At 43.2% G+C, this 26400-nt stretch overlaps 1 protein-coding gene across 1 annotated transcript; it reads right to left on the bottom strand.

Moving 5' to 3' along the window:
- Positions 1 to 227: 227 nt before the first annotated feature.
- Positions 228 to 25982, bottom strand: GABRP (gamma-aminobutyric acid type A receptor subunit pi). Its single transcript, XM_056856030.1, has 9 exons — positions 25927 to 25982; positions 20467 to 20585; positions 18246 to 18313; positions 15021 to 15238; positions 13686 to 13768; positions 7204 to 7341; positions 4885 to 5037; positions 3100 to 3293; positions 228 to 518 (listed from the first exon to the last, which is right to left on the bottom strand). Exons 1-9 carry the CDS (start codon positions 25980 to 25982, stop codon positions 228 to 230), a joined length of 1320 nt encoding a protein of 439 aa, XP_056712008.1.
- Positions 25983 to 26400: the final 418 nt, after the last annotated feature.

Here is a 26400-nt window from a genome sequence, read left to right as displayed (position 1 = left end):
GTTCAATGTGAGAGTGCCCATTAACATGCTGAATATAGGTGGGAGCCGACATAGGAGAGGCTTTCCCCCTCAAAGCTGCCACATGCTACTAAAGTCATATAGGCCTTCATTTCCTTAAAAAAAGGAACTTCCCAACCCGCTCGGGGTCCATGAAATCATTCCCACCAGCTAAACGTGAACCCCTGAATGCACTGTGACGACGCTGACACGATTCATGTCCCGCTTTTCTAAAAACACAAGTAATACCCCCAGTAAAGCAAATTGACCACCAGAAAAACCAAAGGAAACAGCAGCTTCGAATAGTGATCGATCTTGCTCGGATTGTGGATGGTGAAATAGTCGGTGGCTTTGCGCATTTTGTTCTTCATGATAAACCGAATTTTGTCCTTGGGGTTCATGGTTAAGCCATTCTCAAAGGTGGGAAAGTTTAGTTTTTTATTGTAGCTGGTGACAGAAGTGTTCAGGATGTCGATGATGCTGATCTCTCCAGTTTCTCTCAAGACGTCATTTGTAAAATTCTAAAATAAGACAAAGTTATCACAGTGCATGAGTCGGCCATGCAGTATTACTATTCAGTATACAGTCCACTAAAATACAGACAACCACAAAGGCAGATTGAGATGTTCCTGCCAAAGTATTGTTATTTCAGGATTAAAAATATCCCTTTAAATTTTAGCACAAGCCAAATACCAAAGCCCAAGGGACCAAAATTTAATAGCCTGTCCTGGGACTCATGAACATACCCTTGGATGTGCTGCTGCATTTGGGGAGTGGGAACACAGAAGCTCTTAAGACCAATAAATTGGATCACCCACATAAACCAGATCACCAGTCTACTGTGCAACTGGATCAATCCATTGGGTTCTAATTATTTTGCTACGTTTTTGGAAACAGCAAAATAATTAGAACCCAATGGATTGATCCAGTCGCATAGAGAAAACTAGGTGTTGTGAAGCAGGGAAGTGATCTGCTAGGTTGCTATAGGACTGCTCACAGATTACAACCTGGGGAGACTGCATGTGTGTGGGGGGGGCAGTGTGATTGGAATGGCCCCACACTCCACGGGCATTCAATATAACATGTGAACAAGAGGAAAGGCTTTGTACACATGATCAGGGACCCTAGCAAATACAAGGTCCCAACCATGTGTACAAGTCCTGTGCACATAGTTGTTATTCAGAAGCTATACTGAAGAGATGGAGCCAACAAATATAACTGCACTTTAAAAAATTCATACACAATGAAGTCCCCATATCCCCCACTCCAGCAATGTTTGGGAATTTAATTCCAAGCATGGAGGAGGAGGAGGAGGAGGAGGGAAAAGGAGAAGAATTGGTTTTTATACGCCAGCTTTCTCTAACATTTAAGGGAGAATCAAACCGGCTCACAATCAGCTTCCCTCCCCACAACAGACACCCTGTGAGGTGGGTGGGGCTGAGAGAGTGTGACTAGCCCAAGGTCACCCTGCTGGCTTCGTGTGTAGGTGTGGGGAAACAAACCCAGTGCATCAGATTAGCCTCCGCCACTCATGTGGAGGAGTGGGGAAGCAAACCTGGTTCTCCAGATCAGAGTCCACTGGTCCAAACCACTGCTCTTAACCACTACGCCATGCTGGCTCTCCCAGGGTAGGTCTGTTAGACAGGATCCTGAGCTTACACATTTGGGGACACCCAAGGACTATTCATAAACAAACAAGGACTTAATCTCCCTGGACTGTAACTTGTGAACTGTCTTCTAGGACATGTCTTGGACTGTCTTCTAGGACATGATTATTTTTTTTCATGAAAGTGTATTTTAGCTGCAGACTGAAGTGGTCCAATCAAGGGGTACACTCCTCCTTGGGGAGTGCTAAACCCAGATTAGAATAAACTGCAACTGAAGGAATGTTAAGTGCGCCTATGCTTTATGTCAGTGACTTTTTAAAACATGCTTTTCTCATGCCATTGAACATCTCATAAACTATGCAGAACAATCCAATCAATTTTGTTAAAAATCTATCAACTTCTACCGACCCCATCATTTTTGCTTTCAGCCTTAATCATAATGTCATGAACTCTATCCAAAGAATGTATTTTCACTGAACGAGCGGATGATGCTGTTTTTATCACTGTTACTCTTCCACAATTGAAATGCATATTGCTCTGAGGCCAGGTAACAGCTTCAAGTTTCCAAAACTGGGGTTGAAATTACTTACTACCTTCACAACAAAACCTTAATACTCAGACCTTACTTCAGTAGGCTGTAAGTAGGGCTGTGCAAAAAATAAAAAAACAAATTCCGATAAATTTCAGGTTTATTGGGCCCGATTTTTTCTGGTAAACCCGAAACAAGCCGAATACCCATACTGGTAAATACGGGAATATGGCTTATTTCCAGGTTTACTGGAAGAATTCGGGCCCATTTATGAGAGTTTTTTAAAAGCTCCTGGGGAAGGGCATTTTTGGAGGTAGAGCCCCCAAATTCACAGTGTAGCTTGAAGGGACTCTCATTGCACGACCCCCAAAGTTTGGTGAAGACTGGGTACGGGGTCCGATTTTATGGGGTCTGGAAGGGGTCGCCCCCCCCAAAAAAGAAATATTGCGAATTTTTTTGCAATGTTTCTCTGTGGAGGGGGAGGCACCCTTTCCAGATCCCATAAAATTGGACCCCCTTACCCAATCTTCACCAAACGTCAGGGGTCATGCAATGAGAGTCCCTTCAAGCGATGCTGCAAATTTGGGAACTCTACCTCCAAAAATGCCCCTCCCCCAGCCAAACTGGAAAATAATTATTCGGCTTTTTCCGGGAATCACCTATTTGGCCCAGCTGATTCAAGTGTTGTTTTTTTCCGGTAAACCCGAGCCAAAAATAAGCCGAAATGGCGATTTTCTGCTTTATTAAATGGCTCGGGTTTATTGAGATGCACAGCCCTAGCTGTAAGGCAGCTTTTGGATGCTGTTGTAATTTCAGTTCTATGAGATGACTGAGACAAAGCTAATAAAATTGCTTGGGAAGCGCCAAAGTGACTATACTTTGAGTTTGTACTTTCAGGGGGGAAACGCCCATTTTCAGAAAGGTCCAACTGAACACCCGTTCCTTAGAAATGTTTCTGGTTGTTACCTTTGGTGGTTTATTTGCTGTGCCTTTCTGAGATGTGATATAATGAGCGAATGCGTATTCCACCAACGCGCCAAATATAAAACTGAAGCAGATGCCAAGGTAAACGTCAATGGCCTTGATGAAACCGTTGGTTTTCGTAATTGAGTTCCGCGAGCCCATCATCAAGGTGGTCATTGACAAAACAGTTGTCACTCCTGGAAAGGTAAAACAGGAAACATGTTTACTGGAAGAGTGTTTTGTGTTGGGCTTTGCAGGGGGAAGGCTTCTTCCTCAATTTTAACTGGGGCAGCAAAAATAAAAAAAAAAGTGATCAAATGTTTTCCCACAGGCCATGGGTCACAAAACATATGATTTCTGATATGCTGCCATCAAAAATGATGGATCGAATCTTATGAATCCATTCTGCTATACAGGATGAAAGGGGATGGAAGTGGGAAAATGGCTCCAGGGTACAGTTGCTAATCTTCACATGGGGCCTGGAGATTTTCCAGGATGACAGCTAGGGTTGCCAACCTCCAGATAGTAGATGGAGATCTTCCACTATTACAACTGATCTGGAGAAAATGGCCGCTTTGGCAATTGGACTCTATGGCATTGAAGTCCCTTCCCTCCCCAAACCCTGCCCTCCTCAGGCTCCACCCCCAAAATCTCCAAGTATTTCCCAACCCAAAGCTGGCAACCCTAATTACAACTGATCTCCATAGGGAGGGTACCCTATGGCATTATAGCCCGTTGGTCACTCCCCTCCCCAAACCCTGCCCTCCCCAGGCTCCACCCCCAAGTCTCCACGAATTTCCCAATCCCAAGTTAGCGACCCTCTCCCAGGGGCCCACAAGGTTCAGAGTCCCCAACATATTGTAGTACCTAAGATCAATGGACAAACCAATCCAAGCCTTGTATTAACAGGTGGGACTATATAAATGATTGGTTTTAGACAAAATTATATATAAAATACAAATTTGTAAATTTTAAAAACTATAACACCCCCCCCCCCCCGACTAAACACTCCCACAATCTCAAAAATTAAAACAAATTAATGAGTAACCGGGAAGGCTAAGAAATTACAAGCATCTCAAGTAAAGTAGGAGGCTAGGGTTCCAAGGCAAAAATCAACCTGAGTTTAGACAAGCAAGATGACACGTATCTGACCTTTCATCTTTGACCTTCTTGGCATTGACTTACAGAGTCAGATGGGAAGCTTAGTTGCTTATCTAGTGCATCGGCATTTATGATTAATAATTAATATATCATTGTTAAACACTATGTACTGAACTGTCAACTGTAGGACATCCTGGAGGTCATTAATTCATAGGGTTGCCATAAGTCACAAGCAACTTCACAGCACTTAACACACACACAACATTATGAATTAGTTTGCCTCTGAATTTCTAATTCCAATTTGGAGCTCTGAAACTGGAAATTTGCCAGATGTTGAATACTTGAGATTATCTGTTTCAGCTGTGGAAATATTGGCAGAAGAGAATTTCAGTTCTGACATTCCACACAAACTATGGATGGCCTCCAGCCAGCTATTCCACTCAATCTCTGTCAATTTCCCCCCTTACTACATCCCCTCTCCCATATACCTTTTCCCCATGCAGGTTCTACGATTACCAGCATAGCCTTTTGGGGAAGGGGGTCAAAGGGGACACCCTGCTCTCTTTTTCAACAGTGGAAAAGCTGGTTAGATCCACATCTAACCTCTACATAAACAACACTTCTGCGGCTTCTGTTTACCCCCTTGGCATGCTTATTAAGAGCGCGGTACTCCAAGGACATCCTCACCAATACATGTTCTTGCAGGAACTGAATCCAGGGTGATCCAAAAAGAAACCCAAGACAAAACAACCAGCAGAGTGGATGGCACATAAGTCTCCAGAAGGAAATAAAGGATATTTCTCTTGAGCTCAAATTGCACTATCAGTCTTGGGTAATTGCCTAGTTTGAGAAAGAAGGTACATACCGTGAAAAGAGTACTGTGGTTACTCAACTGTAAGCAGACCCTGCCCCCCCAGATCCTCCTCGGCCTCTGTACCTGTATCCCCCTTCGCCATGCAGATCCTCCCACTGTGCTCCCCTCACATCTCTGTGCCCCAGTCATCCTGCTGCTGAGTGGCTACCACGGACTTCCGCAGGGTTGCCAACCTCCATGTAATAGCTGGAGATTTCCTGCTATTATAACTGCTCTCCAGCCAATAGAGATCAGTTCACCTGGAGAAAATGGCCGCTTTGGCAATTGGGCTCTGTGGCATTGAAGTCCCTCCCCTCTCCAAACCCCGCCCTCCTCAGGGTCTGCCGCTAAAACCTCCCACTGGTGGCAAAGAGGGAACTGAGAACCCTAAACCTCCGGGCTAGGGTTGCCAGGTCGCCCCTCTCCTCCAGTGGGAGGTTTTTGGGGTGGAGATGAGGCAAAGATTATGTATGCAAGCAGCCGCACCCAACACGACTGCATCACTTCCGATTTACATCTGGAAGTGCTGCATCGCAAGGGGCCTTTTACCACTCAAACTGGCCCGCCACCACTTTTTACCACTCAAACTGGCCCGCCGCCACCTGGCACTTGGCAACCCTATTCCGAGCACTGTTGCTCTCCTCTGCCTGCTTCCGTGGCCCTAATGCATTATGGGCTGTCCTGACCCACTGTCATCCTCTCCACTGCTGGCTCTTCCTGGCCCACCTCACTGCCAGCTCCTGAGACTACTGACCCCAGTGTCCCAGCTGCACAGTTTCTTGGAGCCCTCCCCAGCTCCTGCCGTATCTCTTTGGGAGGAGGGGAAGTTGTGGCACCATCCATGACTGCAGCATGCTTGCCTAGATCAGGAGTGCTTTCTACTGGCTTGCACCACCTTCTGCAGCCTCCTCAGTAGAGTTGCAAGCTCCAGGCTGGGAAATTCCTGGAGATTTTGGGGGTGGAACCTGAGGAGGGTTGGGTTTGGGGAGGGGGAGGAGTTAAACGGGGTATAATGCCATAGAGTCCGACTTTCAAAGTGGCCATTTTCTCCAGGGGGAAATGGTTCACCTGGAGATCAGTTGTCATAGCGGGAGATCTCTGGCCACCACCTGGAGGTTGGCAACCCTACTCCTCAGTGTCGTCTCCCCCACCCCAGCCTCTGGGCCACCATTGTCTTTTAACAGTGCAAAGCAGCCACGGGATGCCCTGGCAGCATCGCTGCGTCCCTGCATTCCCCAGCACCCTCCTATGCCACCTAGGCCCTCAGGGGTAGGGCTGCCAAGTCCCTCCTTGCCACTGGCGGGAGATTTTGGGGGGCGGAGCCTGAGGAGGGCGGGGTTTGTTGAGGGGAGGGACTTCAGTGCCATAGAGTCCAATTGCCCAAGCAGCCATTTACTCCAGGTGATCAGTTTACTCCTGGAGATCAGTTGTAATAGCAGATCTCCAGCTAGTACCTGGAGGTTGGCAACCCTACTCAGGGGCCACTCAGCTGGCCACAGCATTTTTATTACCGTATATCCTATACGGTATAACAAGAAGAAGAACAAAAGGCAAGTCAAGAAAAAGTAAACCAAAACAAGCTGCCCATTTCAGGTACCTTCCAAACATTCTACACTCACAGTGATTTATCTTTGTGACACATAGGATTGGGTCAGTGCTATACCACAAAGTAGCATGGGACTAGAAACCAGATTTGAATCCTGACCAAATAGCATGACAGCCACTCCCATCAGGATCACTCAACATTGATACCATGAGAAGGGCCTTCATGCCATGTTTGAGACATTGCCAGTAGTACTGAGCCCCTGGGTGTGGCCAAGGATAGAATGTATGTGGGACAGATCCCTTGCAGTAACCTGGCACCTGGGTAGAACTTCACACAACATGGCAGATGATGTGTTGGACCGGGCTACTTAACAGTAATGTGACATCACATGATGTCACAGCATGGTATTATCCTGGATATATCAGTCATTGGTATCTCAAGCTTGGTTTATTGTGTCATTGTGACTGGTTTTTAGCTTTTGGCCACCTCAGTCAGCAAGTTCACAAGGTCTTTATCAACTGGATCTTGCCCATTCAGAAAAGTTAGTAGTGGCACATATGAGTTCCTCTAGCAATACTTTTTTTAATTCTTGTGTTTTATTCATTACCTGTTTCATGCTGTGACCTTGTTTCAAAGGTGTAGTAGCGCTCTACTGCGTACTGAGAGAGACGCAAGTTGTCAAGGCCACGTACGGAATCATTTCCCCTCAGCCATGTGAACAAGATATCATTTTCATCATATCCCCCTATAGATAACAAAGAAAAGTAGTATGAGATAAGTCAACAAATAGCTGAATGTTTGCCATGTCTCCTCCTGTGAACTACCCTGTATTTGGTCACATTTTCAGTTTTCCTCCATTTACATTCAACATATAGGCAAATCTTTTTCATCACTCCCAAACTCCTTATTAAATCAAAGAGCAGAATGAGCTCTGTGGGATGGTAGAGGGTATCTGGAAGCAATGATGTTAGTTGCCTGGGCCATGTCCAAATTCCAACAGTCAACAAAGATGTCCACACCAAGGCCAGTCATGTTAGCAGAAAAGTCTCTGAGGGCATCAGAAGAACTCATTTGAATCCAGTACACCTTCATGGGTGGACCAGCTTATTTAGAGATTCTGAGTTCCTGGCAGCACAACCTCAGTAAGTCGGTCTGTGACAAGAAAAACTGTTGAACTATCTGCCACAACCAGACTAGTTATTTGAGAGCTGCTCGTCCACCATATGTTTTTTGCAAGCTGGTTGGACCAGTGCTGGTTGAAGTAATATCCTGCTTCTCTATAGAATCAGGACTTTAAATCTCCCTTCTACCCCTGCTTTTCCTGATCACTCCAAAAAGAAAACCCCTCCTATCTCTTACATGTCCAAAAGCACGATTTTGTGTGTGCAATTGCACATAAGTATATCACCAAAAGAGAAGGAAGAAATGAAGGCCAGAAATCTTATATTTGAAGTTCTGCCAGCCTCAATATTTTATGCCACTTGGAACAAACATTTCTACTCATAGTACGATGATTTAGAACCCCTGTAAGTAAAGTTTGCCATTTCCAAAGACACACAGATATAAATTTAAGACCTAGTCCAACAGATTCTGAAATTGTTAGCTGATTTCCCCCCATAAACTAAAGGCATTTCAAATTCAAAGAATTATATAGCTCTCCTATAATCAGCTTACATTAATAAACAAGCCAATAACACTTTAGTTTAATGATCTAGTTTTCAATAAAAATGGCAAAACTGATATTCACTGGTTGGCCTTCAGGATAAACAGCCCAAAACTGCGTTTTCCACTTAACACAAATGACTAAATGTTGCATTTGATGTTAGGATGTATCAATTCCCCAAGTATAAATCATCCCAATATGACTTCTTTCAAAGTTTCTGCCCAGTTTGTAATAAAGTTAATTGTGGTTACTTGGGGAAACTTGGTAATAAATGACTGACTGTTGTTATTTCATCTCACACATATTTAAATAGCATTAATTCCAGGCATTTATCCTAATGACATCTCTGGTTGGCAATGTGCACATAATTCAGTAAGAATTATATATCATGAGAGCTTGACATTATATTGACATTACATATCATGGGAGCCCAATTACATCTTTAAAAAAAGGCTAAACCAAGCTAATCTTTAAAATAAGGGGCTAATCGTTATTATTTCAGTTGCTGCTTGTTGTAATATAGCTAATCATGGTAAACTAATATGATTTTAATGTGAAAATAATAGGCACTTTCATAGGAACTTTATTCCAAGAGCTGGTTAGTCAAATCCTGGTCATAAAATAATGAGATTTCAGACATTACTTGAATTGAAAACAGAAGAACCAAGAAACAGGTCCACAAGGTTTTCAGTCCTCACTTGTGCCCAGGTGTCTCTCTAAATTCTAATCTGGTTCCTCCAACTTTTATCATGTAACTCAAACTGAAAGTAATATTTTGAGCCATTTCCTGCAGTAACAAAGCTTAAATTCCTGTGTAGGGATGAACAGCTCATTATCCAAGTTCCGTTTTTGCATGAAAACAGTGATGGGGTTGGGGGGGCAAAATCTGGAAGAAAAAAAAACCTTGATCCAACCCTTTTACCATTGCTCACTACTGTTCACAGACATTCTTTTCCTACGGTATACTCCCTCTGTTCGTGTTTCAGTGTCCATTTTTTCCGGGTTTGTTTATTCTTGCGTGATCCCAGCCAATCAGGAATCACATGTTGAATGTGACTGCGTGTGTTTTGTAGTGAAAAGGATTCAGCAAAATGCGGACATCAATAAGGGCACGACGGGTAGCCGTCTGTCAACAGCAGTAGAAAAGAGCAAGAGTCCAGTAGCACCTTAAAGATTGACAAAATTTCTGGCACGTAGGTGTTGCCAACCTCTAAGTACTCGCATAGTATGGCCACTCTGTAGTATATAAATCACCCATCTTTAATGTTAAAACAACATATATTCTCCTAACATCAATAACATCTAACATGGAATGTAAAGCAAAAACACCCGTGTTTCTCCACACCCAGTGTACTTATATCTATATTAACTATTAAACTATACATAAAACTATTTCATATTATCAATACAATGTTTATACAATGTTAAAAAGACAATATATATATTTTCATAGATAGCTTGTCGCCTATATGGAGTAAAGTCTCATAGATCATCAATGGCTTTTAGCCTATATGGAGTATTGCATATAATCTCATAAATCAGTCTTGTGTGGAGAGTCCAGAAAATGCCACAAAGTAGATAACAAGTTATCTTGCATGGGACATATATGTGGCAAGCAAAGAAACACTAGATATACAAATTGCTTATAGCAAATTGCTTATAGCGGCGTGGTGGGAAGCATGGCCGAGGCCGGGGGCGGGCCCGTGTTTTATTCCCCCCCCCCCGGCATGCCGGCCAGCTCCGATCTCATTGGAGGGTATGAGTTTCATGAGCCAAAGCTCACTTCTTCAGATATCAGTAAGAGCAGTTTATTTATTTAGGGGGATTTATACACTGTCCCTCAAGAGCCCTGCCCGAGGCAGCTTACAAGTAAAAACAATACCCTAAAATCACACCAAAATAAGTATATTAAAGCGTGGGCCATTCTTCCTATACTAGTCACATGGGCAATCCTGGCTAGTTGCGATCATTCTATGAATAGAACAGTTTCTGATCTCATTCACAATGGGTGCATCCAACTTTAGCGCTGAAAAAAATACGCAAGTCCATAGTTAGCAGATGTTTGGGAAACTCTGATCTCTGTTGGTAAGGTCCGACCTTCTTGTATTGTTCATAAAGGAAAATAATATAGAGGAAAGCCTGTCAGAATGTTTAGAAAAAAGAGGCTAGGTCAAATAAGGTGCTTTGGATTGCCATAACAGCATGTCAATCCAGCATGTTGCCTACAGCCTATTTTTTTTTTTTTACCTTTATGCAAGTTCATTTGGTTGTTCTTGCAATAGGCTGGACTTGTTTTAAACAAAAAAACATTTTTAAAATCAGTTTTAAAAACTCGTTTAAAAAAAACTGTTAACAAGATTCATGCAATTAGGGTTCTGGAAACAAGGAGTGTCCATTTTGCGAGGCAGACATAGGAAAGCTCGCACTGCATATTCCCAAATTCCTTAATTCAGTTTGCACTAGCTTTGTGCATAGTGCTTGACACGCTTCAGAAATCTGCTCCCGGATCTGACCTTTTCTGATTTATGGAGAGAGGGTACACGAACATCCATGCACAAACACATACACTACTTCTGGAGTGAATTTGGTGCCAATGCATTTGGAGGCCAGTAGCTGTTTAGATGCAAAACAACAAGCCTGTTTGAATTCGTTAAAATAGGGCCAGTTATTGCAAATGAAAATGTGGCGCTAGCGTACGTGGGGTGGATGCTCGCCCAGCTGGCAAACACATTAAAGCTTGCTGACTGAATTGGCTTAGTTGGTTAATAAGAGACAGAACTAAAGGGAAAGGGCATGTTCCAGTGTGTACATGATTTGGAGCAAATTTGCCTTGTTGGTTTTGCAAGCAGTCTCACAAAAATGCATGGTCGCTTTAGCCTCCTTTATTCCCTGTTTCAGCCAGGATCGAATGCATGCGTTTCGCCAAATGTGCGTTCAATCCTGGCTGAAACAGCGAATAAAGGAGGCTAAAGCGACCATGCGTTTTTGCTCTCTCTCTCTCTCTCTTTCTCTCTCTCTCTCTCTCTTTCTCTCTCTCTCGCTCTCTTAAATCAAAGCATCCAGTTCCAGTTAGGGCAATGGGAGAGGCACTGTTTGTACAATCCTTACATTTGCGTTCACGAAATTATGCTTACAGTGAAGACAAATGTCCATTCAAAGAAATGATCTGAGCACAATTGAAATGAAATGTCCATGAGGTGCAGCAAATGCATGCTGGGAACATATCCACCGCATGTGAGAATGTCTGCCAATCTTCACTTTTACCTTAGTAAACCACCACATAGTGTAGGTGGGTGAGATCTCAGTGCATATGCTTTTGGATGGTAAAAGCAGAAAAGATCTGCAGTGATTGTTGTAATTTAGAGACGTTGCCTTGTAAGGAACGTGGAGGATTGGCGTTTACAGAGGATCCTTGTTGGCTAGATGGGGAGGCACTGGAACAGCATGACAGGGGGTATGTTGTTTGGCTATGAAATCCTGCATTTAATGCTTTTTCGGTGTGCCCCTCATGTTTATTTCTGTATTTATATTTAAAACACTTAAATCCCACTTTCCTCCTCTAAGCAGCTTCCATAGGCAACGGCAAGTCACAACAGAGAAATAAAACAATGTACAAAAATTATCACACTAAACAGAATTTTACCCAAATCTCCCCCAACAATGACTTTGCCCTCAACACCAAGCTCTCTGAAAGAGAACATTCTTGCTTGCCTTCTGAAAAGCAAGAAGCAGCGGTGCCGTCCACAACCATTCCATGCATCCAGAACCAATACGGAAAATGCCTTTATAATGGCTGTCACCTGCCGAGAGGGAAGGCGTTTTGAGTAGAGTTGCCAACCTCCAGGGGGTGGCTGAAGATCTCCCAATATTACTACGCATCTCCAAGGGACAGAGGTCCGTTCACCTGGAGAAAATGTCCGCATTGGAAGCTGGGGTCTATGGCATTGTACCCCATTGAAGTGCCTCCCCTCCCCAAAATCTCCAGGTATTTCTCAACCCAGAGGTGGCAACCCTAGCTGAGAGGAGAAAGCCCTTTAAAGAGCATAATTGGTAGGGTTGCCGGGTCCCTATTCGCCACCAGTGGTAGGATTTTGCGGCAGAGCCTGAGGGGGGTGGGGTTTGGGGAGGGGAGGGACTTCAATGCCATAGAGTCCAATTGCCAAAGCAGCCATTTTCTCCAGGTGATCACTATCAGCTGGAGATCAGTTGTAATAGCAGGAGATCTCCAGCTATTAGCTAGAGGTTGGCAACCCTAATAATTGGCATATGGGACTAGAACTCCATATGGCATGTGACTGAACTCCTAACTTGTTACAGAAACTAAAGGCCCAATTATCACTGGCAGACTGAGAAATTTCTGCTGCTTATTTGCCCACAGCTTATAAGTAATATGTCTACTATTTTAGTTAGTGAGTTATAGAAACAAGTTTACTTACTTTTTTATTATTACTATTAATAATTTTTAAAACTGTTTAGACACTTCCGCGGAAGTCAGGTGATGGGTCACTTTTTAAGGTGAGTGGAGGGTCAAAAGGGTATTTTTGCTTTGCTGAATTTTATAACTCTGTATAATTATAATTGATACTCTTTTGTATTTTCTTTTTCTTTTTTGTTATTATTGTATTTGTTTATTTTGTTCTATATTATAAAAATAAAAATAAATTATAAAAAAATAAGTAATATGTCTACTGCAATATGTCTTATTTAAAAATGGTGATCTGACTTCCTTCCCAGAGGTCAAAGGCAGGTAAAACCATTTTGAGGATGGGCTCACTATTTTGGGGAGAAGAGCACACTAGTGGCATGCAGAATATCCCAGGTTTTGATCCCTGGCATCCTAATGACTGCTACCTGTTACAGAAGACCCTTCTCTGCCTGAGATCCTGGAGAGCCACCGCCAGTCAGAGTAGACAAGACCACTGGTTTGTTGACATAAAGGCGGCTTCACATGTTCATGGGGCTTGTGAACCTCTCCATCTCCAGTGAGGTGTCAAATATTGATAAAAACTAGCTATGTCTGCAGTGACCTTAAAGCAAAGCTCACATAAAAATGGGATAAAAGGGGCCCAGGCTTCGCAAACAACATGTGGGGGGGGGGGGTTGTTCTGTAGCCAGAGACATTTTTTTCACACTTCATAGTTTTCCACGATATATTGCTAATTTCCCTGCCTGCCTATTTAAAACGTTCTCAAGGAGTCAGCAGAACTAAAAACGACAGAACAACGTCCAGCTACACAAGATTAAGGGCTCCTGTTCCCCTTTTTGAAACATGCCTGTATTTTGGAAGGGCCAACCCACATTTTTGGAGATCCAAAAAAAAAAAAAGAGAGGAAAGAGAGATCTAAGCAGGTCAGCTAAGCATTAACCTCTAAATTCAAGCCCAGCCAGGAAAATATTTCCATCTTCCTGTAGAATGTGATACTTACAGCTTTCCAGCTGCAATTTACACGTCTGCGTATCCAGAGGATATTTTGACAGGTCCATGTTACACGCAACTGTCGTAGTAATTCTAGAGAGAGAGAAAACACAGCAGAGGCATGCCTTGTGAAGCTCCAGCATTTTCCATAGCAGTAGGTGGCAAAGTTTTCCCTTTGAAGAATAAACACTGTTAAAGCTTTGGTGACTGCTGTCTGGGCTGTCGGTTGACATTTTTGTGCCTGTCCCCCTGGATAGTTCTGCTTAGGAAAAAGAGTGCTGTATGATGTAAACCTGCATAATGTAAGCTGCCTTGAAATGATAGAGGGACTGGTCACTTAATTTACCAGACATTTTTCTAGTGGGCCACTGCCTCAGAGGGCTGCTGGTGGGCTCTTCGCCATCGGCGGGAGGTTTTGGGGGCAGAGCCCGAGGAGGGCTGGGTTTGGGGAAGGGAGGGACTTCAGTGCCATAGAGTCCAATTGCCAAAGCGGCCATTTTCTCCAGGTGCACTGGTCTCTATCGGCTGGAGATCAGTTGCAATAGCAGGAGATCTCCTCCTTCTACCTGGAGGTTAGGAAACAAACACAGGAGCGAATGTATATAACAAAGTGCAAAATGATATATTAAATAAGCTACACGATATGAAGAACAAGGTAAGTAACTGTACAACTATATTGTCGAAGGCTTTCACGGTCAGAGTTCATCGGTTCTTGTAGGTTATCCGGGCTGTGTGACCGTGGTCTTGGTATTTTCTTTCCTGACGTTTCATATATATATACACACACACATATATATATATATATACACACACACACACACACACACACACACACATAGAGTATATCTGACTATATATTACTCAGAGGTGGTTTTCTATTACCTGTTCAGAGGTGGTTTTCTATTACCTGCCTCCTTGTGGGCTGAGGGAGTTCGGAGAGAACTGTGACTGGCCCAAGTTCACCCAGCAGGCTTCATGTGGAGGAGCGGGGAATCAAACCCGGTTCTCCAGATTAGAGTCCGCTCTTAAGCACTACACCACACCGGTTCTCAGGCACGCTGCTACATAAACAGCCGCATACTGCTTGGTTTTCTGACTTACTTATTTACTCTATCTCTCTCTGTATATGTACATTAATTTATACACTGTCTCTCAATTGCAATGAATGTAAAAAACTAAAGCTACAGAAAAGGGATAAGGAACATAAAAATGAATTTTGGAATTGGGAAAATAATTTAGACATGATGTCTTTCAAACCCCAAATTCCAAAAGGCTGCACACCTTTCTTACTGTGGGTTCATTTCCTCTCCTCCACTTTTACAGTCAGAGTACACATAAGACGTACCGTAAAGCGTACAAGACGGTACCATTGGAGAACAGTCGTATGAGTCGATTCTCTACCGTGACCTCATGTAGGAAAGACCTTTTAGAGTCCACAATATATGTGTCAGGTACCCACAGGAAATTCACCAGCCGGGCATCCAGAGTAAAGCTTTTGTTCCCTTTAAAAACCAGGCGGGGATCAGTCCAGCATTGCCGCAAATATATTGTAGCTGTGTAGTCCTAGAAAAAGAAAGGAAATCATGAGAATGTATTTATTTCAAACTCTGTTGTCTGTAGAAGGAAAATTCCCCCTGCCAGAGACTTGTTGAGTACAGACTTTTTAGTTTCCACCAAGGGTACTTCTGTTTTCTGCTAAGGTCATCTGCGTGTATATTTACTGAACTCATCTGTGAATTCCCATAGATTCTGTTCGTATTTAGGACACTTTGATTGTAGAAGTTCTCAGACAGCAAGAACACTAAAACTTGGTCTATTTTTCTACTATATTCTTGTTTACAGGCTATAAATATTTTCGGAGGAATGGCTTGTGTCCATGCCTGGACCTGGATTAGATGACTCCTGGGTAGATGGCTCTTGAGGTGCCTTCCAATGTCTAGGCTGCTGAGTGTTATTGATGGATAATTCTGTCTTGTATGCACTCTGGCCATAGAAATGGTGGGAAATGAACTCACAAAAACAGCCTTCAGGAATTGGGGGTCCAACAGACATTCTGTGTCCCAACATGAATGAAATCCTCACCCTTGCAGATACGACACCCTAGGTAAACATCTCATCTGCCACATTTGAGAGCCAGTGAGGTGTAGTGGTTAAGAGTGTGGGAGTAGCACCTGGGTTCGAACCCCCCACTTGTGCCATGGAAGCTCACTGCGTGACCGTGGGCCAGTCACACTCTCTCAACCTAATCTACCACACAGGGTTGTCGTGAGGGTAGAATGGAGGAGAGGAGAAAGACGTAAGCTGCTTTAAATCCCCACTCGTGAGAAAGATGGGATACAAATGGGGAAAAAATGAAACAAAATGTTATTGACAGCTTTGTCCTTGGATGGATAGGCCAAATGAGGCACAGTGGCCCTGCCTATTCCATACACTATGGCAGGATTCATTCATCCCGTCTAAGGCTCAGCGGGCTAAGGATGGGGGTGACTCTACATAGGATCGTGCTACTTCGGTGCAAGGGAAAGGGGTCTGGGGGGGCTTCTGTTTGAGGAAGATTGGGTGGGGAGTGATTTGAAGCACCAGAGGGATCCAGGAGCACTTGGAAGGCGAAACAGCTTTGGATCGCCAGAGCCGGAGCTCTCCTCATGAGACGCAAAGGAGCACCGATCCGGAGAAGAATCCTTTTATACTGAGAAATTGGAAGCCGTGGCTCAGTGGTGGAGCATCTGCTTGGCATGCAGAAGGTCCCAGGTTCAGTCCCTGGCATCTCCAGTTGGAGGGACCTGGCAAGTGGGTGATGGGAAGGACCCCTGCCTGAGACCCTGGGGAGACGCTGCCGGTCTGAGTGGACAGTGCTGACTTCGATGGACCAAGGGTCTGATTCAGTACAGGGAAGCTTCATGTGTTCATGTGAATGTTGTGCTACTATAATCACGTATGGACAGGAAAATCTAGGGGGTGAATGATGGCAGTGGTGCAACATCCAGTATCCAGTCACCTCTTCGCTCCACTGCAACACTGGATAAACAGATTCCATTTGCACAGAGTGCAAAGATTGTTAAGAAACTTTGGGACAAAAGATGTTAAATAACAACAGCCACAACAAAAGCCAGAGACTTCATGTATATCATCGCTTCTCTTCAGATTTTATTCTCATGCTGTTGGGTGGACTTCTTCACCTAAACGATTGAGATGATGCACCATTATGCATTTCAAAGCAGTGAATTATTCATCCCAGCAATGAAGGTGAAAATCCCTGGGTCATTTGTATTTCAATTATTTATCGAGCTGGAGAGAGTACATCTCTATAATGTTCTGTGTGAGGCTCAGGGAAAAATGTAAGTGGTAGAGTGATGAGAACATTCTTGTTTGAAGGAAAGATTTGTTGATTAATAGCTTTCGGGTTACCTGGAAAGTTAGCTTCGTGAGAGATTGCATTAACCTATTGAAGATTTCCTATCTGACGGCAGGGGCCTTCCCAGACCCTGGTAGGACTTCAGCTTTCTATAGAATCCTATACTTGGATTCACAGTAAAGGGTATGGTACTGTATGAGCACAGACCAATGACTTTGGCTCTCTCCAATCTATCATTTGAATTCTATGAACCATGAACAGAGCAGAAAAGAGACCGTGGAGGGGCTCCAGAAGTCCCTCGAGAATGGTATAGACGGCAGTGAAGGGAACTGCAGTTGGAAGGGTAACTGGCAAAATGGACTCCCGCTTGTTCAAGCTCCGACATCAGGGGTGTCAAACAATGCAGGTGTACCATCAATCCCCCCAGGTTTCCAAAGTTCAAACTACACTATACAGAACAACAGTGTGCCATAAACGGACAGCAGGTGAATATCAGAAGGCTGCTGATTCAGCAAAGAGTTCCAAGTGACTCACACAGGTGAGCCTGCAAGAGAAGCCACATCAAAAAAGATCAGACAAAAATCTGATAGATTTTTTAAAATCATATGGCATATATGGAATACATGTCATCCAGGACTGTAGGAAGGCTTTTAAAAAGTCAATACTACTTTCAATAAGTTATTATTATTATATATTTAATTTATAACCCGCCCTCAATCACCAGGCTCAGGGCAGTTAACTGATTAATCACCTGCACCAGTGTAAATTTGATCCGAAAAAGTTTCACAGGGTAACCATGTTGGTCTGCCATAGAACAACTGGATTCAAGTCCAGTAGCACTGTAGAGACCAACAGGATCTTTTAGGTATAAGCTTTCAAGAGTCAACGCTCTGACAAATGGTGCTTTGACTCTCAAAAGCTTATACCCCAAAAAATATCTTGGTGGTCTCTAAGACACTACTGGACTCGAATCCAGCTGTTCATCTGAAAAAATACATCTTTGGAAAGATGGTCCCGTACTGTCAACAATGGGAATTCTGAGTATAAAACAAAAACTGCATTAAAAAAAAACTAATTCACCCAAACAGGCCACCTCCACCATGGCCCAGAGGAAAGAAGAAAACAAAAATCCAGGCAAGGGAGCATTATCAAAAGAAGAGAATCATTATTTAAAGGCACAGTGTTAAGCTGCTGCATCAGGGACGATTTGCTTACCATATCACTTTCCGATATGCTGGAAATACTTGCAATGTTAACGCTCACGGCTATCGTCACAGGCTTTCCTGTGGAAGTTAAAATGAAGTTTAATTTACAGAAAAGCAAAAAAATGAAGGAAGAGTTACATGGATGCAGATTAAACGAGATACTTCATATTTATCCATGGCAGGCCTCATCAATAGGGTTGCCAACCTCCAGTTACTATCTGGAGATCTCCTGCTATTACAACTCATCTCCAGTCGATAAAGATCAGTTCATTTGGAGAAAATGGCTACTTTGGCAATTGGACTCTATGGCATTGAAGTCCCTCCCCTCCCTCCTCAGGCTCCCCACCCCCAAAAAAAAAACTCTCGCCAATGGCGAAGAGGGACCTGGCAACCCTAACCATCAAGATCATCCTTTTATGCTTCGGAAAAAAATCAATCACTGATTTTAGGGAGGCTGGGAGCCAAACTAAAAAGAAAGCTCCATGAAATAGGAAATCCATAAGCAGATTTCCTAGGCGCTTAAAAACTAATCACTACAGGATCCAATTTGGGCCTGATCTGAGATGAGGAATGTTTGTTAGATCTCCTCTCCCCTCCTGCTGCCATTTTCAGTCAGCTTCCCAAAGTGGCTGCTCTTTTCCACATGGCATAAACATATTGGTGTCCTTATGGGGTCAGTACCTTTCTCCTGATGGGCTACACGAAGTTTCCCAAATAGGGCTAACAGCAGTTATGGGTCTGTATTTATGCAGAAGCTAAGTACATTATAATTTAAGGCCTCAGAATAGGAAGGTATCTCTAAATCCAAAAATGTACTAAGAAGTACTCAATTACCTTTTTAAAAAACTGCAGATTTAAACTGCGGGTTTTATGCTGGACATAAACCTGTGTGATATCAAATCGACCACTAGAGGGGGGAAAACACATGCAGAACACAAGATCTCCCCCCCCACACACAAAAAAAGAAACAGGAACTTACAAGAGAGGAAAATGAGAATGCGGAAAAAGCTTGAGAGACTTCAACTATAATGTCACATCACAACTGAAACCCCTCTCCCCCACACATGTAATCAGCCCACGGGGGAACCACTGTATTCTTCTTAAATGCAGAACCCATTTCCACGTTCAGAAAGAAGGTGGTACAGTCCCTCAAGTCAAAATCTCCCCACAACAGCAAAACTTACATGTTACTTCCAGAACTGTACCTCTGTCTTCCCTAACACTTTTGTTGGGTCATAAAAGCCTTGCTGAAGTACTATTATTTCATTTTTATTCTAACCTTCTTCTAAGGAATCCAGTGCAGTGTACATGATTCCCCTGCTTTTATGCTCACAACAGCCCTGCAAGGCAGGTTAGGCTAAAAGAGGCAGGCCCATGCTCATCCAGTCATTTGAACTTGGGTGTTGTAGTGTAATTAGCCTCAATTTAGGAGTCAGGTTCAAAACTTTATTTTTCTCTTTCTTTATTTTAAATTACAATCCGACGACCATCAGGATTGTAAATAAAGAAAGAGAAAATAAAGTTTTGAACCTGGACTGACTCCTAAATTGAGGCTAATTACACTAATTGAGGCAGATACACTAACCCCAAACAAGCCATCCCACCCCCCCCCCCAACTTTTGTTTATTTGTGGGGTTATTACCATCACTACTGTCTGAATGTGCCATCTTGGTATAGTTATATTTATTGATATTTATATGTAGATGAATAATGATTATTGCTGTTTTTAAATTGGAAGTGCTATGGTTTTATATTGTTTTAAAGGGTTGTTTCGTGCCCTGAGCCTGGCCTGGCCGGGAATGAGGGAGGGCTATACATTTAAATAAATAAATAATCGACGGAGGCCAATCAACTGTCCCCTCCTTTGAATGTACGATTGTCTTTTTCGTAGGTCCTACATGACTATAAAGGATCCCCATGGTAAACTGCAGTACTGCAGTCAAAAGCTCTGCTCACGACCTGAGTTCGATCCCGACGGGAGTCGGTTTCAGGTAGCCGGCTCAAGGTTCACTCAGCCTTCCATCCTTCCGAGGTCGGTCAAATGAGTACCCAGCTCGCTGGGGGTAAAGGGAAGATGACTGGGGAAAGCACTGGCAAACCACCCCGTAAACACAGTCTGCCTAGGAAATGTCGGGATGTGACGTCACCCCATGGGTCAGTAATGACCCAGTGCTTGCACAGGGGACCTTTACCTTTACATGACTATAAAAGATGTTTATATGATGACATACCACCAAAGTTTGGCCTGAGATATTTGTTGTATCCCTGGGTAAGATTTCCAAATCCAGGGGGGGATGATGCAACCTGATCTTCTGTGTTGCTGCCACCTCTGTGACTCTGGATGCACTTTCTGAAAATGAAAAAACCAACAACAGAATTATTACATGTGGCAGCAGATATCAGACCATCTGCTAAGCAGCTGCATCCTATCTCTTATATGCTAACCAAGCAGAAACTTCATATGGCATTTAGGCAGCCTTTCTGTAACCTCGGCATGCAACGACGCTTTTTTATGTTGCTTGTGGTTATGGGGGAAGATGAGTCTAATTAGCAACTGATGGCATGAAGAACAACACATATCTGTGATTAAGATCCACAGAATTCTATGATATTCATAAAGTAGAATGTACCAGGGCAGGCGAAGTTATTTACAGAAAAATGCACTGCATACCCAAAAGTATGATGTAAAGTTTCAATAGTATTCCATAAGTAAATTGTAATGACTGAATGGAAGAGAGATTCATGAGGGGGAAAAAACATTTGCCTTTGCTTCTGCCTTTTAATACAATTAATGTGACACGTCTCCTTCACTTTTTGCAGGCAAGAAGAACTTGGCTAGTGGTAATTACAGGGTTCAGTGAAGCAGAGTCCATAACAGAAAGTTACAAATGGAGTCCCTGGCATCCACAGTTAAAACAAAAGTCTCAGGTAGAAGGACTTGGAAAGAGAACAGCTTCTAGTCAGAATAGACAATTCTGGGCTACATGGATTCACAGGGGCAGTGCCGCCTAGAATTTGGACTCCGGAAGTACCCATTTGTGTAGGGCTCATTCCCAAAAGTACATTTTGGACTGGAATACAGAGCTCTGTTTTCCTACATGCTCCAACATTTCAATTTCCTACCAGTAGAAGGAGCTTTTTGACAAGATATTGAACCAGTACAGGGCAGCACTTGTCCACTATGCTTGCTTGGTCACCCAGCCTCTGTTTGTGAATAGATCTAGACTTTGGTGTGAGGAACTGAGGAAGAAGAGAGGGAACGGAAGTCCAGGAGGAAATAGAAGGAAATGGCTCTGGACAGTCAGCTCCTTCTACACACAGAGGCATATTTTGGAGTGAAGCCTAGATATGGTGGAAGTAGAGAAGTAACACCCTGACCTGGATGGCCCAGGTTAACCTGGTGTTATCAGATTTTGAAAGCTAAGTGGGGTCAGTCCTGGTTAGTACTTGTATGGGAGATGACCAAAAAGTCAACCGTTGCTACATGGAGCCAGGTAATGGCAAATCACCTCTGTTTGTCTCTTGCCTTGAAAACCCTACGGGGTTGCCATACGTCAACTGTGACTCACTGGAACTTTTCACCACCACCAGAGAAGGATCAGTGTTAACGGCAAACATAAAGAGATGGTCTTTTGTTGCATGAAACATTTGAATGTCTATCTGTTTCAGGCTACAGAAATGGAGTCCATCAAAATTTTAACAAGAATATGCCAACAAATATGGAAAACAAAAAATGGCTCACGGACTGGAAATTCTCTATCTACACTTCAGTTCCAAAAAAAGGAGATGTCAAAGACTACAGCAACTATCAGACCACTGCATTAATTTCTCACATGAGTAAAATGATGCTCAAAATCTTACAACAAAGACTGTCACCATGTATGGAATAAGAAATGCCAAATGTTCAATCTGAATTCGGAAAACGAAGAGGCACTAGAGATAATATTGCAAATTTACACTGGTTACTGGAGCATATGAGTCTATTTCAGAAGAAAATCAGCTTGTGTTTCATATAATATAGCAAAGCTTTTGAATGTATGGATCATGAAAAGCTATGGTTGGTTTGAAAAGGAATAGGTGTGCCACAGCATCTGATTGTACTGATGTGAGACCTATGATCTGGACAAGAAGCTACTATTAAAACAGAATATGGAGAAACAGAATTATTTCCAATTGGCAAAGCTGTCAGACAAGGATGTATTTTATCTCCCAATATGGTCAATCGGTGTACAAAACACATAAAAAGATGGATTAGATTTAGATAAAGGTGGAATGAAAATTGATGGAAGGAATATTAACAATTTGAGATATGCAGAGGAAGGAATATTAACAATTTGAGATATGCAGAGGAAACCATATTATGGATAGAAAACAGCGAAGACTTGAAATAACTACTGATGGGCAAAGCAGAAAGGGCCAAATAGGATTACAGCAGATCATGAAGAAGACAAAAGCAATGAACATTGAGGAGTTATACAACTTTAAGGTTGATGATGAAGATACTGAAATAGATTTTCTATTCCTTGGCTCAATCACCACTAAAAGGGAGACTACAACCAGGAAATCATACTGAGACTGGGAAGGTCAGCCATGAAGGAGCTGGAAAATATCCTTAAGTATAAGGATGTGTCCTTGGTGACCAAGGTCAAGATAATACATACTCCAGTATTCCCTTTTACTATGCATGGGTGCAAAAACTGGACAATGAAGAAAGCTGACAGGAAGAAAGTTGATTCATTTGAAATGTGGTGTTGGATAAGAGTTTTACAAATACTGTGGACCATTAAAAAGACAAATAAGTGGGTTCTAGATTAAATCATGACTGAATGCCACTAGTATTTTCAATTGCTTTAAATGGCCCATTGTTTAAAGCAGAGGCTCCTCAATTGAAAATACTAGCGGCGTTTGCAATAGAGATTATGACTACAGCCTCTTCACTATTGCTTAACTTTTCTATGGAGGAGAATCGGATGGGGGCGACCCCTTCCAGACCCCATAAAATCGGACCCCCTGACCCAATCCTCACCAAACTTGGGGTTTTTTTGCAAAGAGAAGTTCTTCCCCACAGGAGCTTGGGAAAAAATCCCCATAGTGAACCCAAATTTTTTTGTAAACCCGGAAATAAAGCTGAAATACCCCTTTACAGGTATTGGTATTCAGCTTTTTCCGGGTTTACCAAAAAAAATCGGGCCCAATAAACCCAAACCCGAAATTTTCGGGGGGTTTAAAAAAAAAATTTTTTTGCACAACCCTAGTTGGCAAGAACAGCCCGATCACTCAGGCGGACGCCAGAATTCCAGGACAGTGAGTATGAAATAATTTGGTAAGCATCTGCCACATGAACCCCTCCCTGTCCCCACCATAAATCATTAGTCTCTCTGCCCCACCTCTAATGTTGGAGTGTGTGGACACAACGTCCATGGACAGGGAGTGTGATTTTGATTAGAGTTTACAAACTCTGGCAGGGCGAAGATCAACTTCCGGCTTTTGGCCACTGTTCCAAATTATTCCTCGATGACAAACACTACGCTGGAGGGCAGGAGTGACTGCAGTGACATTCCTACCATGCTTGGGACTCCTTGGGAATGTGGATGATTGTGCAAGGATACTTGGTGTAAGGGACAGCTAATACCATGTGCTGGGATGTGACCTTACTTTCCAGCGTAAACCAATCTTAAATATAAAACAGTACATGTTGGCAGGAACCAGCCGTATCTTGGGAACCTAACAGAACCCAACTCCAAGATGGATGTCTTGCTTACTCCACCAAGCTTCCTCCTCTAGCAGAAGAGGCAGGGGGCGACGTTACCTAATTCCCCCTCCTCACTGCAATCTCCATACTGCATGGCACTTTGGTCACAAGCCCTCCCACCAACCTACCTTGTGGGGGATCCTTGGAGAAGACTGGAGAGCCACTTCTATATGGGTGCCTTGCAAAGAGGAGTGGGACAAAATACCTCCTGAGATGTGTGCAAACCTGGTGGCCACCTACAAGAAACGTCTGACCTCTGTAATTGCCAACAAGGGTTTTGCCACCAAATACTAAGTCATCTTTTGCAAAGGGATCAAATACTTATTTCACTCATTATAATGCAGATCAATCTCTGACTTTTGTCTTCTGGGTTTCTGGGGGTTTTCCTGTTGTTATTCTGTCTCTCACAGCTACAATAAACCTACCATTAAAATTATGGACTGGTCATTTCTTTGTCAGAGGTCAAATGGGCAAATTCAGCAGGGAATCAGATACTTTTCCCCCTCACTGTAGCTCTCTGGTATCATAACTGGATGTTTGTGTTTTGCAACAGCAGCCCCAGTTTCCTCACTATTAGTGACTAAACTTGAGCACCAGACCTGGGGAAACTCTATGGCCCATTCCAGGCTGGTTTTGTTGGTTTGTGTGTGCTTTGCAAGGTCCTTGTGGGCTAATGGCCAATTTAAAATTAGTAATGTATACAAATGAGTAATGGCCTTTCTTTTACTTCTTGGAGAGGTAATGCTGGGGTTCTTGCCAGAATTTCAAGGCACTGTATGAAAACTGACACCCTGTTCCGAAGTCTGCTCCCTTGGAAGCACGCTTAAGGTTGTAGCCTTGGGGAATTGTTATTGATATCTGTCACTCATTATGAAAGCCATAAAAAGGTAAAGGTAAAGGTCCCCTGTGCAAGCACCGTGTCATTCCTGACCCATGGGGTGCCGTCACATCCTGATGTTTACTAGGCAGACTTTATTTATGGGGTGGTTTGCCAGTGCCTTCCCCAGTCATCTTCTCTTTACCCCCGGCAAGCTGGGTACTCATTTGACCGACCTCGGAAGGATGGAAGGCTGAGTCAACCTTGAGCCGGCTACCTGAAACCGACTCCCGTCGGGATCGAGCTCAGGTCATGAGCAGAGCTTTTGACTGCAGTACTGTAGCTTACCACTCTGCGCCACGGGGCATTGTTATTGATTGTTATTGGGGAATTGTTATTGATATCTGTCACTCATTAAGAAAGCCATAAAGTAACTGTTAATTTAGACCTCGCACAATTAAGGCTCGCTCAATGCTAGGATTCAGTAGGATTCGGAGAGGCTACTTTTAAAATTTATTTAATTTAATTTATATCTTGCCTTTCTGCCCTCACAAGAGCCACCAAGGCGGCTCTCTCCCAGCCTTCAAACATCTGTGAGGATCAAAACAGGCATGGATCCTAGAAAGTCTGTGCAAGAAGCTTCCCAGAATTTTTGAAAGGGCAATAGCAGCCAATAGGATCAGGCTGCAGTGAGGAGGGAGAGATAGGGTTGCCAACCTCCAGGTGGTGGCTGGAGATCTCCCGCTATTACAACTGATCTCCAGCTGTTAGAGATCAGTCCACCTGGAGAAAAGGGCCGCTTTGGCAATTGGACTCTATGGTATTGAAGTCCCTCCCCTCCTCATGAGGAAAAAAACCCAGCGTTTTCCAACTGCCTTGTTCCTGAACTCATCTGAAACACCATCTTTATGTCTATCAAAACACTTTAGAAACCTTACCCAGAATCCTCTCTCAGGAGGTTAAGTCATGTCGTAGCCCCAGAAAACTTTGAGTTCTTTCATGCAAAAAAACAAACAAAAAAAAACTCCTCATTCCCAGTCCCTTGTTCAGATAACCAAGGATCATTTTCTTCCGTTAAGTGGTTCAACTTCACCACAGTTAGCCTGATATATTTGAACATACCCTTGAAACAGAAGAAAAAGCCACAGATGGATGGAGGGGTAATAACAGCAGCACATTTGTGAAGAATGTTTCACCACTGGCTGTGATGGTTCACTTATCAACGACCTGTGAAATAAAGCAGAGAAATGTTTCATCTTGGAATGCTTTAAGGAAATGCAGCCATTTATGAAAATGTGTTTGGTTGTGTGTTGGAACAAAACAGGAGAACAGGGGCACTTAGAGACTGACAAAATTTACTCCAGCGTAAACTTTCGTGAGTCAGAGCTCACCTTGAGGAGTGTATATCCGAAGGAGATATACTTAAATTACAAGCCACAGAAAGGTGAGAGTAGGAAGATATTACAGAGTCCACTTCAAAACAGATTAAAACGAACTGAGACTGGCTTCTCTTTGTTACACCTTTCCCCTACCTGCCTTTCTGCTGCGGCCAAAGATATAAATATATTGATCTTATGGATGTACATCTCATGCATC

Source organism: Euleptes europaea, chromosome 10 (assembly GCF_029931775.1).
Source record: "Euleptes europaea isolate rEulEur1 chromosome 10, rEulEur1.hap1, whole genome shotgun sequence".
NCBI classification, from domain to species: domain Eukaryota; kingdom Metazoa; phylum Chordata; class Lepidosauria; order Squamata; family Sphaerodactylidae; genus Euleptes; species Euleptes europaea.
Note: the sequence above shows the minus strand (reverse complement) of the source record. Positions and strands in the feature narration are given on the sequence as shown.